Source organism: Microcaecilia unicolor, chromosome 1, assembly GCF_901765095.1.
Source record: "Microcaecilia unicolor chromosome 1, aMicUni1.1, whole genome shotgun sequence".
Classification (NCBI taxonomy): domain Eukaryota; kingdom Metazoa; phylum Chordata; class Amphibia; order Gymnophiona; family Siphonopidae; genus Microcaecilia; species Microcaecilia unicolor.
The window spans coordinates 719,948,707-719,965,753 of NC_044031.1; the positions used below are offsets into that span (position 1 = coordinate 719,948,707).

Genomic DNA, 17,047 nt, shown 5'->3' on the forward strand with positions numbered 1-17,047 from the left:
AGAAAAATATTCTAGCACTATTAACATAAGTAATAAAGAACTGCAGACGTTTTAAATACTGCAATCATAATAGAGCACTTCATTACGGATAAAAATAATGTGTTTACTTTTCTTTCTGAAAATAAGACAGCCCAAAGATAGCATGATAACATTAAGGAACTAGAAGCTGCACACAAAAACCCATCCTACAGACCTTTGTCATTGCACATAGTGGAGTATATCATCTCAAATTTAAATGAAAATGATAGAAAGAAAACAAATCCTCCCAACAGCTGGATAATCATAGTAAGAGAATTACAATAAAATATCACCAATACCAAATCTGGGTATTGCTAATTGAAACTGTGAGTGTATAATTAAATGGTTGTCAATCCAACCAGCTAATCAGGTGTCTGGGATATCTACAATGAACATACACCAGATTTGCATATAATGGAGGCAGTGCATGCAAATCTGTTGTGGATATCCTACAAACCTGATTGGCTGGGTGTGACCCAAGCAGGGAGTTGAGAATGATTAGTGTAATTCATGCAGTGTTCCCTATTTTTTTCATAACCACTCACTTTTACCAAAATACTAGGGAGCTATTGAATATAGTTTTCATGAATGCATGAAAGCTTTTACTACAGAACATCAAAGTAGTTTTAGAGAAATTGCAACCCTACCTGACAAGACTGATGTAGCTGGCGCAAAATCTTCTGAAGTTTTCCATATTCTTCTCTTTCTAAATACAGTTTGCCAAGCTGTAACAAAGTCATTAACATCCGTATGAAACTACAACATAAAACTAGAATTCTCTAGTCAGGAGCAATACCCGCACAAGCAAATGAGTGAACGATAGTTTTTACCTTTGTGTTTGTCTTAAACCACAACCTGTCATTCTTTGCATCTTTCAAGGCTTCGAGTGTGGTTTCATAGAATTCCTGCAGCAAGTCCATCTGACATAAAAAATCAGGATTCTATCATTACAAAGAGCAAATTTGCTCCTATTAATGACGTCAAATTGGTGGAACTTCAACATAAATAAAATACTTGCCAGTTCATGAAAGACCACTTGCGAAAGAGTGATTGGAATTTCAAACTTAGAATCTAGAATTACGTTTTCTTCTGTTCTAGCTTCTACTACTGCTCCCTATTAAAAATGGGCTAACAGGTAATTAATATATTGAAGCAAAAAATAAATGCAACATAAGCAATAAATATAAAATACACTCCATTTTGAATCATAACAATAACTTACTAATCTACTATGTTAACATACCATAACTTATAATCTAACATCTGTTTATTAACAAAATATATTAATTCACTACATATATTGCATTGAATTATGTTATTCACCTATTTTAATTAATTACTTGGCTACAAGCACTTTGCCCTTTAAAAGCCCACATTCAGAGGATGCTTCAGTGATTTGCTAAATGTTACACACCAAGATGCCTATATAGTAAAGTGCATTAACAACCATTACAAACAACAAACATATCTTGGTTACCAATTAACACAAAAAATGCTCTCTTAACAAGGAAAAATTATGCAAATCAGTTAATGTGATTTGCATTAAACATGTTTTAATATTAATACTAGCAATTTGCACTAACCCTCCCATTAACACAAAAAGTTAACAATACCTCAATAAGCAGAGATAACTTTCAGCAAGCATCATGTACCTCCCATGTATTTAAAGGGCCTACAAATGTTTGACCCCTCTTTCACCCAATGTTTTAAGAGTCATTCATGACCCCTTGCCACCCTAGTGAATAATGGACCTGCTTTGTGCTGACTGTGCCATTTCTATCAGAGCTTCAAAGGGGCTCCAAGTGCTGATACCCCCATCAGGGTAGACAGGGCTGAGAAGGCCCTATCTAGTGCTATGGAAAGGCTACGAAGGGCAGAAGAGACCTCTCCTACTGCTTGCTTTGCTCACTCCAAATCTGAAAATGGTGCCAGTAAATCTTAAGCTCTCCCTGCTTAATGTCCTTTACTAAATATGGTGTTAAAAGGCCTCCAAAGCACACACATTCATTTTTAATGCACTTTATAAAGAGGCTCCTAGGTGACTGATGTAAGATTCAAAGTTATGGTTTCTGAATTCATAGATAAGTGTTCTGACACTTAAACTGCCAGTCTCATAATAATAATTAAAAAAAAAGAATTTTAAAGAATAATTAACACAGTATTTACAAAAAAAGCTTACGTTATCTATTTAGAAAGGAAATCTAAAGGAAAGAGAAACATCTTCTAACATGAGCTCTCGTCTTCCTTCAGCCCTCCATCAACATACAGAAGCAGAGCACTAGACTCTAGCCTTCTCATCTGTCTGACTCAGCAACAGGCCAAAGGCACACAAATCAACTATTTTGATACACAGATGCAAGGAAGAGGATAGCGAGAATTCCAAAGAGTAAAAAAAAGGGGACAGAACACTTCAGGAGTTGGATTTGATTACTAGGATATGATCAACAATCCCTTATGTTTGCCAAACTATTAAGGTCAGCCCTATAGTATGCTCAGTGAGACTGCATCACGTTAAACATCCCAGAGGGAACAGAATAGGAACAAGCATAAATAGTCAGGACACTTAGTTGAAATTCTGTACCTCTAATTTGCTAAATGACATTCACTCTTTCTAATGAATAAGTACAACAACCTAATATAGTACACTCTACTTTATTACTTTCTTTTAATCGTAAAATATAACCTGTTTGGAAGTAGAGATATAATCAAGAATAGAGTTGATAGATTTTTCTGAGTAGTTTCTTGTGACTGCACTTCGAATATACGTCAACAGCTGTTTGTATCTGTTCATCATTTCAGGATAGTTCCCCTGTAAGAAAACATTTTTATATCAGTACTAATGAAAACTTTAAATGTCAATAAGCAGGGAAGTTCAATATAAAAGCATTCACTAAACAAGAGACCAAATGTAATTTCTGTGAATAAATATGTTCTGGGTTATCATGAAACCAAAGGTGGCAGCTTGTCAGAAATCTCAGGGACATAAAATCTAGTATACTGAAGCATGAAAAGGTAGAAGGTTTGCTTTAAGACAGCAATGTTTAAAAGTCCTTTTATTTGATATACTGCCCTTCACTTCAAAGCTCAGAGCTGTTTGCAATATCAAAATAGGATAACAAAAAATTAGTGACACAGATAAGCACATCATACAAAAATATAACAAAAGGGTAAGGGAGAGCAAGAGTACAATTCAAACCTTTACACAGTCCAGCATGAGGATACCCATTAGGAGGATGTGGGGAAAATCTATAGCCCTGCAGCCATCACTCAAGTAATACACCGATACATTTAGCTTAAGCTCAAGATTCTTCATAAATCTTCCAAAACAACCAAGATTTTAACGCCTATGTTACATTTTTTGTAGGTACTTTTTTTGACTGATTTTAGTTGGGATCACATTCCAGAACAGAAATACGAGACATCTAAAGGCAACATCCCATGTACTCTCTAATCTAACTTTATTAAGTGATGGAACAACTAGAAGATAGAGAAGACAGCAAAATAGGGAATTAGAACAGACTGTAAATAGATTCAGGGTTCCAATGTAAAGGGAGTGGAATGCCAAAATTAAGATTTTACATTTAATATGTACAACTATTGAGAGCCAACGCAGAAGGGTAACATGATCTGAGAATCCTCTGTCTGCAGTGGTAACGCAGCATGCATCTTATTGCTCAGGCTACACCAGCTACCAGAGGATCAGGAAGCAGTTGAAGTGGAATTAGAGCTGCAGCTTTGGTGAATGATCAGGATTTCACCACAGTCAGTGGTCTTGCTTGTCAACGCGTGAAGGCTGTTGTGGCTGCACAACTGGACAGCGAATATAGCTTCTAAGCTTCTTTAGGGGGAAATTGTGATTGGAGAACACCAAGAAGCCCCTAAGTGTAAACCCATCCATCCACTTGGAGTTTGAGGAGTTGTCTGTTGATTCTGAGACTCCAGGAGTTAAAGGCTGGGAAGCAATCTTCCTTCCAGTCAAACAGCTTTGGGTAAGGCGCCCTTCCATACTTAGAAGCCACCTCTGTGGGTGCTTGAGCACCCTCAATATTGAACAAACTCCTAGACTATGTTCAGGGAGAGCTAATTTTGAAAAGTTGGATCATAATCTTCCAGAGCTCACAATCAAGGAACAGCAACTCCACTGCTGAAGTGCCCCTGGAAACCTAAAGATGTAGTGGGTTCCCCTCCACGATAATTCCAGTAGGTGGGTATCTGCAGGAGCAGATCTATTTCACCATTGAACTATGGTCCCTGGATATCATTTGCTGTACTCTGATGCTTTTATGGCAACCTCTGTGCCTTAGGCACAAGTGGCTGGCAGCAGAGACTACACTAGGGGGTCTTTTATTTTTTTATTTTGTTACATTTGTACCCCACGCTTTCCCACTTATGGCAGGCTCAATGCGGCTTACATGGGGCAATGGAGGGTTAAGTGACTTGCCCAGAGTCACAAGGAGCTGCCTGTGCCGGGAATCGAACTCAGTTCCTCAGGACCAAAGTCCACCACCCTAACCACTAGGCCACTCCTCCACTCCAAGCTTACCTCGAGTTATCTGCAGCAGGGCCCATGTTATTCCTATGGGCCCTGCTGCAGATAACTGGAGCTAAGCTTTAGTAAAAGAACCCCTTAGAGACAGACTGAAATCTCAACGCAACAGTCCTTATTCCTCCAAGGATACAGAGCTGTGATCGACATTCCATATATTTTACAGTTCACTCGACTTGCTTCTCATTCTACTCCTGTTCATTCTTCTAGTGACAATTGGAAGAGTCTTCAGTCCTTTAAGTATTTATTTATACATCTTCCTTTCTCATCCTTAACAGACATTTAGGGGTGATCTTCTTGGTTTAATTTTATTTTATATGTTGACAAAAGATATTGGTAAATGCCTTATTTGCACCACTCCTTTAGTACAGTGATGAAGTTACTGGGAAGTTGTAGCCTTCTGTATCCATCTGCTGGCGGGCTGGTCTAAACCTGCACATCTGGCCTGGTCTAGCAAAGCTCAAGGAAGAAACATTAATAGGTAAAATAAATGTCTATAAAAATCTGTCTTAAGATACAACACATATTTAAGACAAAAGAAAAAAAACTCTAGCATACCAGTTTGAAGTTTATTTTAATCATCTGCTTTAGTGCTTTGAATCCCCATTCTCCTTTTTCACCCTCAAGTTCTAAGACCTGAAATAAAAAAAAAAGACACTAGAAACATATTTTCCAAATTTAGTAAATGTGTACTATCATTCTGTGGTGAAGCAAAACTTACTAAGTGGTTTTCCTATAAACACAGTTGTGAACCCAGGGACTTCACTGCATTTCACTAGATTCACTTTGTCCCCAGCGGTAAACATAAAACCTGCTTTTTTAAAAAATCTACGTGAAAAAAAAAGCTTTAGTGGAGATAGATTTTAGAAAGGACACACAGCTGAACATATATTCAAGTTTACACTAACTTGCACTGATTAATGCCATGAATAGGTCCTCCAGAACTGTAACTTAGCCATATTTAAGCTTTCTATGCATCAAAAAAACTACTGATCCTCATGCAACTTTATTACCCAATGCTGAAGATAAACTGCACCTAAGCCAATGGTGCCTTGAAATAAGAATATTGCTATGAACAAATAGTTTTGTTAAAGGGCCAGTATCAACTAATGTCATGAAGGTAAATATAATAAATTCACACATAAGGGATGCAGAATTAAGTATTAACATGAATTAAACTTTATAAACCACAAAGTAAATTGGGAACCTTCTGGAAACTGCTGAGTGCTGCTTTTGGATCATCTTCCTTCAAAGCTTTTGAATTGTAGTACTGATTTTCCAGATCCACATTTGGCTCAGAGTTACTGTCTTCTGAGTATTCCTGAATGTTAAGAGAAGAAAATCAGGAGTGTGTGCAGATGGTAAAAGCAGAACAGCAATGTTTAAAATACTCATTCCTCTATGAGCTCTTTGAACACTTACATCTAACCTCTCTGCCAATGCTGTATAGAAAGCATACAAATCATGCCAAATTTTAAGTCATAGAAATACACATCTGCACATCCAAGAAGCATTAAAAATTAAAATAAAAATGCACAGCTGAATCAGATAAAAAATTCTATTTCTCTGAAGTACTGACATGAGTAGCTGTCATCTGTCTACCCATTTGTGCTGTGCCAGTGCTAAGTACAACAAGCAGCTCTAATCTGATTCATAGGCCAGTGCCAGGCAGACTTCTACAGTCTGTGCCCCAACTGTGGCTGGAGAAATTTGGATAAACTGGAGTGGGCATCGATTACAGCTTCGGTAGTTGGAGAATAAGGCTAGTGCTGGGCAGATTTTTATGGTCTGTGCCCTGACAATGGCAAGGACAAATCAAGATCAAGTATATATATGTAGTATATGTAGTATCACATCATACCTTATGCTATGAGTTTATCTTGTTGGGCAGACCAGATCAGTGTACAGGTCTTTATCTGCCGTCATCTACTATGTTACTAACTGTACTCTATTGTCCAATATCGATTACTATGTAGGCCAACAGAGTCCTGAAGATGTCCCTACATATTGGTGACCTTTGTTTTCAGTTTTTATGATTCTCTATTTTTTCCAGGAATTTACCTGTGTTTATTATCAGAACAAAAAACAAGTGGGGAAATTATATGGAGCATAATTCATAGAAGTCTTTTCAACCTTATTATATATACTAGTAAAAAAGGCCCGTTTCTGACACAAATGAAGCGGGCGCTAGCAAGGTTTTCCTCGGAGTGTGTATGTTTCAGAGAGTGTATGTGTGAGTGTGAGAGAGAGTGAGTCTGGGTGCAAGTGTGTCTGTGAGAGAGAGCATGTGTGTGTGTGAGAATGAGAGTGTGCACACATAAAAACAATTTTTTTCACTATTTTGTTTGAGGGGGTGTGTCATAGGTGGAGAGTAAGTATGTCTACAGTAACCAGCTAGCCTGTAGACATTACCGCAGTAACTGATTAGTGCTGGGTAAACGTGGGAGCAGTAATGCGTTTGCTAGTCCCGTGTGCTAAGGAAAAATCAGCACGGGACTGGCACAAAGGCTTTTGTTTAGGATGTGGTAAAAACAGGCTTAGTGTGCAAGAAATGGGATAAATGCATCTTAGTAAAAGGACCTCTAAACTAATTTCAGGCTTCTGTTTATGGTCCTGAATGTGCTTAATTTTCTTCCAGTCCCAACCTTTTACAACGCACAAATTAAAATTCTTTGTTTATACTGGAAAGACCTTACTGAAAATGAAAGAGCTTAAATATAAAAGAGCCCAAAGCTGTAGAATGCGGTACTTTAAAAAAATATGGATATGTTTTATAAAGGTTTTCTCCTTTTCATTTGCTATCCATGTTTGACTATTCATGAAACCACAGCAAATTGCACTCTGCTTGATCTGAGTACACTTCCAAAACCCTTATCCACACTTATCAACTCACACTTAGATTACTGCAACTTGCTTCTCACAGGTCTCCCACTAAACGATCTCTCTCCCCTTCAATCCACTCAAAATTCTGCTGCACAGTTTATATTCCACCAGTGTCACTATGCTCACATTAGCCCTCTTCTCAAGTTACAGTTACTTCAATGGCTCCCTATCGGTTTCCACATATAGTTCAAATGCCTCTTATTGACCTGCAAGTGCATTCACTCTGCAGTTTCTCAGTATCTCTCCACTCTTATCTCTCCCTACACTCCTCCCTGGGAACGCCATTCATTGGGTAAATCTCCCTTATCCGTACCCTTCTCCTCCACTGCCAACTCCAGACTCTGTTCCTTTTATCTTGCTGCACCATATGACTGGAATAGACTTCCAGAGTCAAGTCAATCTCCGTCTCTGGCCGTATTCAAATCTAGGCTAAAAGCTCACCTTTTTGAGGCTGCTTTTAACTCCTATTCACTTGTTCAGTACCAATGTCTGTTTTGATCATAAGTAATTCTCTAATCCCTTATTTATCCTGTTTGTCTGTCTTGATTAGATTGTAAGCACTGTCGAGCAGGGAGTGTCTCCTATGAGTTTAGTGTACAGTGCTACGTATGCCTAGTAGCGCGCTATAGAAATGAAAAGTGGTAGTAGTAGTAGTACTTTATTTGATTTTAAAAGTATTTGCCTTATCCAAAAAGGTAATATTGGTGTCCTGGCTGTGACAAGTTATAATAATGTGTTTTAATTATATTAATTCATTATATTTATAAATGATACAGCTAGAACAGAACAGATAGAAATATAGAAAATGACAGCAGATAAAGGCCATATAGCCTACCCAGTTTGCCATCTAATTCAATTCTATCACTACATACCAATATTACAAATGGCCAAGTGAGTGAGAGATTAAAAATAAAGTGACTGTGAACGTAGAGAAGTCTCTTTATATCCTTAAGGCTGTAATGAGTTCATGTATAAAGACATCAACTTGAGAGTTTGACTTGATACACCAGAAGCCTATGCATGGATGTTTCAGCAATACTACAATTGGGATCTACCTGAAGATGAACACCGCAATATAAATACAGACTAGCTGCTTTAATGTTCTAATGCATCTGGAACTGCCTTAGACACAGATGCAGGATATTACAGTTTTAGCACTTTACTGTGATAAAGGGAATTTGAACAAACATGCACAGATGCTTGTCATGAACCATCTTCTTTTGGTTAACTCTATCCAATGAATTCAGTTATCACAGAAAAGAAAGTATATTATCTTGGGGGAATTAGCAGCTTTGCAACACAGATCCTAAGACAAACATTACTTCTCAAGGTAAATTCATAATCCAAAAAATAGTTCTCTTGATATCCTTTCTTCAGATGAGACATTAAACTGTCTATTCTAATGTTCTTCGCTGCAGGGCCCAGAGGTGGCCACCACAGTCCTTGCAGTCCCCTGATTCCATACAGCTCCCACTCACCCCCCCCACTGAATTTTGCTACTGGAACTACAGCCATTATTCCCCACCTCCACCATTCAACTGTTATTTCTGCACATTTTATTTGTAACTTTTTGTGCAGAATTCCCCCATTATAAGGGCTGGCATCTCTCCCAGGCCTGAACCCTGAGGTGGAGGAGTGGCCTAGTGGTTAGGGTGGTGGACTTTGGTCCTGAGGAACTGAGTTCAATTCCCACTTCAGGCACAGGCAGCTCCTTGTGACTCTGGGCAAGTCACTTAACCCTCCATTGCCCCAGGTACAAATAAGTACCTGTATACAATATGTAAGCCACATTGAGCCTGCCATGAGTGGGAAAGCGCGGGGTACAAATGTAACAACCCCCCCCCCCCCCAGCAACACCACTGCAACAGCAGTTTCCCATGCACCTTCCTGCAAACCCCCACCTCATTCCAATGACGTGCACACACCTCATCCACCTTTTTCCAGCCCCCCACACTCTATCAACCTTTTCCAGCCCACCCCCACACTCCATCTTTTTATCAGACCCCTCCCTGCAAACACACACTTCATCTACCTTTTTCAGCCCCCTTCACTGCAAACACATATCACCCATTTCTTTTACAGCTCCCCACACACTTCATCTACCTTCAGACCCCTTCCCTGAAAAAACAGACCATCCACCTTATTTCAGGCCCCCGCCCCATTTACAGTCTTTCTAGACCCCCAACTCCCTGTCCACTCACCAAATCAGCGCAGCAAGAGAAGGAGTTGCACAGCCATACATCAGGCTTCTTCCTGCTCCTTTGCCATCCTGGGCCCAACTGTTCCTTTGAACCTTGCAGGCCTCCACACAGCCGCAAGGCTTAAAGGAACCACCAGGGACCAAGGTGGCAGAGGAGGAAGATGCTTGACCTGCATCTGTGCAGCCCCTCCTCTTGCCGCGCTGGATCAATGAGTACGCAGGGCAGCACCAGAAAATGAGCGAGTATCTTTGCTGCTCTGCGCTGAAAAATCAGACTGCACAGAATTCCCCACCTGTTGCCCAACTCTTTCACTATTCTTGTAAGACTGAGAGCAGTATGGGAATTTGAACTCTTTAGAAGTTTGAACTGGTATCAGAGGAAAACAGAATATCTGTTCCAGAGATGGCATTGGGGGGTGGGGGGAATGGAAGCCAGCTTGAAGAGGTTGAAAGTGATGAAGGTTAACTGGTGGGAACTGAATGGGAGTGTGTGTACTGGGGAACAGGAATAGAGATTGTGGCTGTTGGTGGGGAGGGAGGGAAGATAGGCTTAGGGAAAAAGAATGTAGGAACTATTTAGAACAGCTGTGTTTCCGTGATAAGTGTGGTCTGCTTTGTCGAGTAATGATTTTGGCTCGCACTTTGACGTTCTTTTTTCCAAAATGGTTCACGCTAGAAAAATAGTGAAGATCACTGGTCCATTCTATTACAGCAGCCAAAAGTCTTCTGACTCTTGGTTTTACTGATTCACATACTGATTAAAAACTGGTGAGCAACCCAATGGCTAAGAGTCAGTGCTATATGAAAGGTCCACAGTTTGATACCAAATCAGAGGTTTTACGCACCCCTATTTGGTTGACATTGAATGATTCACAGCCATTTTATAAACTGGCAGTGTGCCAAGAGATGAGAGTGTGGGTATCACTCCTGCTCCCTAGGTGACTGGAACCTTAGGCAATGAGTTGGGTAGAGGAGAGTCCTAGGATTGGGACTTTAAAGGGAGGAAAAGAGGGATGGGTCTTTCCAAGGAAGGGTTGAGCTTCTACAGGGGTCTGCATTTCCGTAAATTATTTGCCTTGATGCCGGGGGGGGGGGGGGGGGTGCCTGAGGGAGAAGGAGAGAAACATCTCGGCCACAAAGAGAAAGCTGAAGAGCTGGAAGAGAACCACACAGGTCAAGGAGAGAAAAAAAAGACAGAGAAGGGTAGGGATTGTTTGTTTGATTCTTGATATACCATCTTTCTGTGATAAACCAGAGTGGTTTTACATTACCTACAAGTACTTTCTATGTCCCTGGTGGGCTCACAATCTAAGTTTTTGTAACTTGAGGAATGAAGGGTTAAGTGACTTGCCAAGGGTCCAAGGAGCCATAGTGAGAACTGAACCAAGTTCTCCTGGTTCTCAGCTTACTGTTCTAATCATTAGACTACTCTTGGTGAACAGCGAGCTAGGGGGCACAGAAAGCTAGAGATTAGTGAACAGGTTCAAACTAAGCTGGGGGGAGTGGAACCTAGAGAGTGATAATGCTGGGGAAGACAGAAGCTGTGCAGCCCCATAGTGTGTACATCATGAAATACCTCTAGAAAATAGTAGGAAATATGTGCAGATTTCCCCAAATAAAGAATGCACAATTCTGCAGAATTATATAACATTGTGCTAAAAATTCCCAAAATATTTGTGCAGAATTCCCCCAGGTATAAGCTGTGCAGAGCTTTAGTACAAAGCTCTAATGCACAGCTTTCTGCATCAGCCTAAAAAAATCTGTTCCTGATTCTTGGGTAGCCTGGAAGATGCCAAGATGACCGACCGTACCACTATGGTAACAGAAATTCTTCTCTTATCATACTGGTGTCGTCTGTCACCTTGGTATGTTTTCTCAGCTTCTCTAGACCTGGTAGTAGTGTGATCACTGTTTGCATTCTTTGGCCTCTCTTTTGGACCCTCTATTCTGCAATAGACTGTAGAGTACTAAAGAAATGAATTTAAATATAACACAAAACTGGCCAGCTTGGTGGCTCAGCAACAATGCCTAGACCAATGGTCTTCCCTAATTTTTAAGTGCAGGACAATTTGGATCCAAATGAACTGAAGGAGAGCTACCAAATATCTTCCCATTTGAGTCCTCAACATTGCTAATCAGTATGTGTCAATGATATCCACCCCATCAGCCTGCCTTCAAACTTTTCATTGAGTGTATTCTGAAGGAAGGAGGGATTTCCAAATACATTCTCTTTGTCTATTAAGACAGAGTGTAGCAGAAAAAAAAGGCAGAATGATGAGTATCACCCCAGAGGTCTCCAGGGGCAGATACTGGCCCCCAGGCCCTGCACTGACCTAGACTATCTGGTGATGTTGTGGAGACAAGCTTCCATAGCCCTTGAAGGAGAGAGTCTCAACCATTATATAACGGTATATAAGGGTGGTCAATTTAGGAGTCATGTCTGGTAGTACTTTCACAGAAAGGGTAGTGGATGCCTAGAATACCCTCCTGGGGGAGATGGTGGAGACAAAATCAGTGAAGGAATTCAAAAATGAATGAAATGAACACAGAGGACTCCTATATGGAAATAGGATGAAATCAAAATAAAACCTAGCAGTGCTTAGATGGCAACTCCAGTAATTGGGAAATAAATAGGAGACAGCAAGTAATCCTGTGTTAACCCTCTGGAGGTATCGCACGCTACTGAAAACATTAACGCATAGCGTACATTTAAAAAAAAAAAAAGTGGGAACACCCTCAAAAAGGTATAAACTAAAACGTGCAGTCACCATGCAGTAAAATCCCAGGTTATGCTGCGATAATTGCAACTTATACTGCAGTTTAGTAAACAGGCCCCATTATCTCTGACCATTTCTACCTTATATGTAAAATATCATAAAGTCTGAATACAAAGTAGTAAAATATTATACTCAACCTTACAGCATGTCTCTGTAATATTTTACATAAACAAAAGGAATACTAATCTGAGAATAATTCATATGCTGAATTATTCCATTAATCTATGCTTGCCATCTGTGCTCAGGAAAGATATTAGTATTTATTTTATATATATTTCAGAGCACTGTTTGAATGCAGCTGTATATTTGAAAGCTGTTGCCTGGATACCAGGAGTTTGTTTTATGTTATCTGTGCTCTTTCAAAAATGTATAAAACTTTCAAGTTAAAAAAAAAAAAAAACAAGAAAGGCCTGATAATTGTTTAACTGAAGTCACATACAGGACACCACACTTACCACAGGCACACAAAATCAGAACAAGAACTTCTGTCATTCTTCTCTTGATGCTGTGTCTGTATGATGTACTTTCAAATTCTGTTAGGTGAAAGTTGTTTCCTAGTATTTTCTAGAGGAATTTTTCATGGTATACACACTCTGGGTTCTTTTACCAAACTGCAGCAAAAGGTTGGTTTAGCGCACCCTTGCGTGGGTTTTTCCAACTCACTAAGGCCATTTTTGCCGTGGCTACAAAATGGCCATTTTTCCTTTTCATATTCATGGCCACATTTAGTGCGCAGCATAAGCATTTACCACCACCCACTTTGTAGGTGGTAAGGGCTCAAGCAGTAATCCTGCACTAACCAGTTAGCGTGCAGTAATGCAGTTGCACTGAATACTGCAGGAATGCCCTCCCTGACACACCCCTCCCATGAAAATTTGATGGATTAAGTGCATGCTAAAATGGCACTTACTGCAGGAGGCCTGAGCACATTGTAAACTGCGTTAGGTGCACGTTAGCCCTAACACTGCTAAGTAAAAGGACCCCTATATTAGGAAACAGTCAACTGAAAAGATTTTAAATTCCTCTATCCTCCTAACAAAATAGAAAAGGAATGAACACTGTATGCACACTATGGGGCTCATTTTCAAAGCCCTTGGATTTACAAAGTTCCATAGGTTACAATGGAACTTTGTAAGTCTTAGGGCCCTGTTTACTAAGCCGCACTGTAGGAATTTAAAAAAAAAAAAGCGCACACTAACGATAGAGACAATCACCCGTAGGAATATAATGGGTGCCTCTGTTAGTATGCCTACAGCACGGCTTAGTAAACAAGACATACAGCATAAAAGTGTAATTAATTTACGTACAATGTGTTAAGGTCCGATAGATTTTTCAGGTTTTTCAAATCCAAACTTTAAGGGTATGACATTAGCCCAAGGATCAACAATCACAAAAGAGTGGGTCAAACAGCATACAAAATAATACAGAAACAAAAAACGCAACACTGGGCTTCCAGGATCGGGATAATCAATGTCCTCCTTTATTAAATGATGACCCGATTTAGGCCGTGTTTCGGCGCACAAGCGCCTGCTTCAGGGGTCAGAAATTCCTATTCGTGATTCTCCAAAGATATATGTATAGTCAACAAGACGGGATACAATATCTCTAAGGTAGGTACTGTCTTTTAGCTCACAGAGCGCTGTTAACAAAAAAAAAGCTGTCAGTACAGAAAAGCCTGCCAAATATTTTTGTTAACAGCACTCTGTGAGCTAGAAGACAGTACCTACCTTAGAGATATTGTATCCCGTCTTATTAGCCCAAGGATCACCATACCACATAAACTGTACAAGAAATGAAAGTTAAGTTTAATATTAAGAACCACCCACTTAAAATATTGATTCTTCTTTAATTTCTGAATCTCACCACCAAAATATTCTCTTGAAGCAATCTCTGGCTGGTTGTTAATGGCCAGAGCAGGAATCAAACCCCCCCCCCCCCCCCCACGTTTGAATGAGCTGTGTCGGCATTGCCGCGCGGCTTAGTAAACAGGGGGGAAAGTGTATATTATAAGCTCTGTGATATTTAATGGATTAACGAATCAGTGCAATAAACTGTTGGCGACATCAAACCTGTGATAAACTACATTTCTGAAAGCATATGCCCCTAATTTTGATATCCTTGCTGGAAGGAATACCCAATCAAAATCCACATTTGCTTTCAATTAACATGAAATTACACTCAACACTAGTATTCAATTTATTTAACAATAGCTGAATCTGTTATAAGTGTTCCTGCTACTCATCTGTAAATATGGCAGTGAATTTTTCCTCTCCTCTCTAAGATCAGTGTGCATAAGGCCACTAACCAGATGCTCATAAAGAGTATAGGAAGGGTCATGTTGCCATCAACAAGAGGTACACGTGAATTACAAATGAGATTTCTGCCAGGACAAACAAAGCTTAGCAGTGGTCTATTCGTTAAAAAGTATACAATAATGAATAGCTTCAGCAGTGGCGTAGCTAGGTGGGGCACCAGGGGAGTGGCCGCTCCCCCAAAAGGAGTACTGCCGACACCTATTTTTTTCTCGTGTTTCATTGAAAATGTGCGCCAGCAGAAGTCTGTTCTCGCACCGCTTTTGCTCCCCCCTAACTGTCAACCTGGCTCCGCTTCTGAGCTTCAGTCCATTTAAGTATATATATATATATATGGAACTGTTAAACTTTGATAATTAAAAACATTTACCGAAGGTAACAAAGAAAATGTTTTGTAAATATATAATACTGCACTAAGATCATACAAGCATCTGTTGCCACTAAATACTTAACACCTTCTAAAAATTTGTGTACAAAGCCACGCTAGAGGCACACTAATTTGTGCTAACCATGTAGATGCCCATAATCCACACAGTTAGCACATGCTAATTTTTAGCATGCATTAAAAACGCTAGCGCACCTTAGTAAACAGATCCCTAAAAAAGTAGCAGCAAGGTCTAAAAACGTAGTAGCTATCAACTACTTCGTAGCTTATTTTTCCTTATCATATAACTTATGTTGTTGTTTCTTTTTTTACTAAGTCGGAAAGCAAGACAGGTTCCTCCATTCACAAATACCATTTCAATTAAAAAAAAAAGTATTTGGCACAATCTACCATTAAAATGTGCTTGATTTTTTTTTAACAGATTAACCAAATAAGCTGAAACATGATTGAAAAAATAATCTCAGTATATTTTCTCTAGAGACTGAAAGTTTATTTTGAACTACTCAGGAAGAAAGTTGCTATTGCAAAAAAAAAAAAAAACATTTTGAAGGTGCAGCCACATTGATACCTATATGTACTTCACTAACCAAATAACAACAACATAAAGAGAGACCCTGACTTACTGGGCGTTAAAGGGCAGTTCTCAGGCCTACGTCCCTCTGTCAATCAAACCAGGGACTAGCAAGTCTTTTAAGCCCTGACAGATGCGTGTAACCAGGACCCGCCATTTTCTGTCATGCAGACACTTGCCACTCACTGCCCCGGCAGCGGGGCAACCCCAACGCTGACCTGAACAAAACTCGGCCACTGTGAACCCCCGTGGCTCTACATCGCACCGAGAGTGGAAAGACCCGCCTCTACTGCCCACAGGAGAGCACGAGACAGACACAGCTCCCTGCTGAAACAGCTGGGAGCCGTCACCCTCCTCCGACACCTACCAGGTCATAATCTTCCTCATCATCGCACATGAAATCATCCTCCATATCCGACATCTTGGCCGGTGGGCTGGGACGGAGTCTGTCTCTCCCAGAATCCTCTGCGCCTCCGGAATTCTTCAGCCCCCTAACCACAACCCCCGCCGCCCGCTCTCCCGGGAACTGCGAGGCTCGGGTTGCGGAGCTCGGAGGGCGCCGAATCGCTGTAACACCAGAGAGAGGGAAGGAGGAAGAGGTGGAGGCAGCACCTCCGCAGGCGCCCGCTGCTCCGCTCTCTTAGCAACCACGCTCGGCCTCTACCTAGCAACGGCGGCGGGGTCTGGCGATTGGATAGCTTCAGAATAGTAACACGTGAAGTAGGATGTGCTGCTGTTGTGCTTGTCTTTAATGCACTAAGTTGGCAATGGAGACGGGAGCATTTTGAGGGTTTAAGTAAATAAATAATTATAAAATGACATGATACATCTTTATTGAATACAGTGAACTAATGCTCCCTTTACTTAGGACAGGGTCCTAAGCCCACCAGAGACAAACCCACAGCTCCAGATAGGCTTGGGGGACTAGAAAAATTACCCCCCTTTGCAATCCCCTAACGCTGGCCCTATTTGCCAAGTTAAATCAGAGCAAAAGATGAGGCTGTCTGAACATACCAAGAGTTCTGGATATATATATAGGGGTTAGTGCAGTGGAATTAAACATCCTAGGCGAACCCACACAACATTTTAATAATTAAACTCAACAGTCATGCTTCCCTTCCAGAATGATCCTATAAAAGCATACTTGGACATCATACTTTAAAAGCACAGGTTGATGGTTCTTGAGATGTGTGGTTACTGGGATGTACTTTGCTTTGACTGCAGTTGCTCTTTGCCACACTCTCCCAGACTCCCCAAGAAGGTGCTGCCCTAGTGACCGCCTAGTTTGCCAAACGGTTGAGCCTACCCTGTATGTTCACAATAGTATGTAAGGGAGAGGTTAAGGAGGCAGAGTT

At 40.4% G+C, this 17,047-nt stretch overlaps 1 protein-coding gene across 2 annotated transcripts in view; it reads right to left on the bottom strand.

Annotated features, from left to right (window-relative positions):
• COPS2 (COP9 signalosome subunit 2) overlaps positions 1-16,366 on the bottom strand; it is a 55,206-nt gene extending 38,840 nt beyond the window's left edge. The window contains exons 1-6 of one of the 2 annotated variants that reach the window (XM_030189566.1): positions 16,060-16,366; positions 5,772-5,885; positions 5,123-5,200; positions 2,702-2,827; positions 849-959; positions 666-743 (exon numbers count right to left, since the gene is read on the bottom strand). In XM_030189566.1, the coding sequence (XP_030045426.1) occupies positions 666-743; positions 849-959; positions 2,702-2,827; positions 5,123-5,200; positions 5,772-5,885; positions 16,060-16,113 (561 nt within the window). In that variant the 5' untranslated portion in view covers positions 16,114-16,366. The remainder of the gene's footprint in view (positions 1-665; positions 744-848; positions 960-2,701; positions 2,828-5,122; positions 5,201-5,771; positions 5,886-16,059) is intronic. The other variant, XM_030189567.1, reaches the window with a different exon arrangement.
• Between the last annotated feature and the right edge of the window lie 681 nt (positions 16,367-17,047).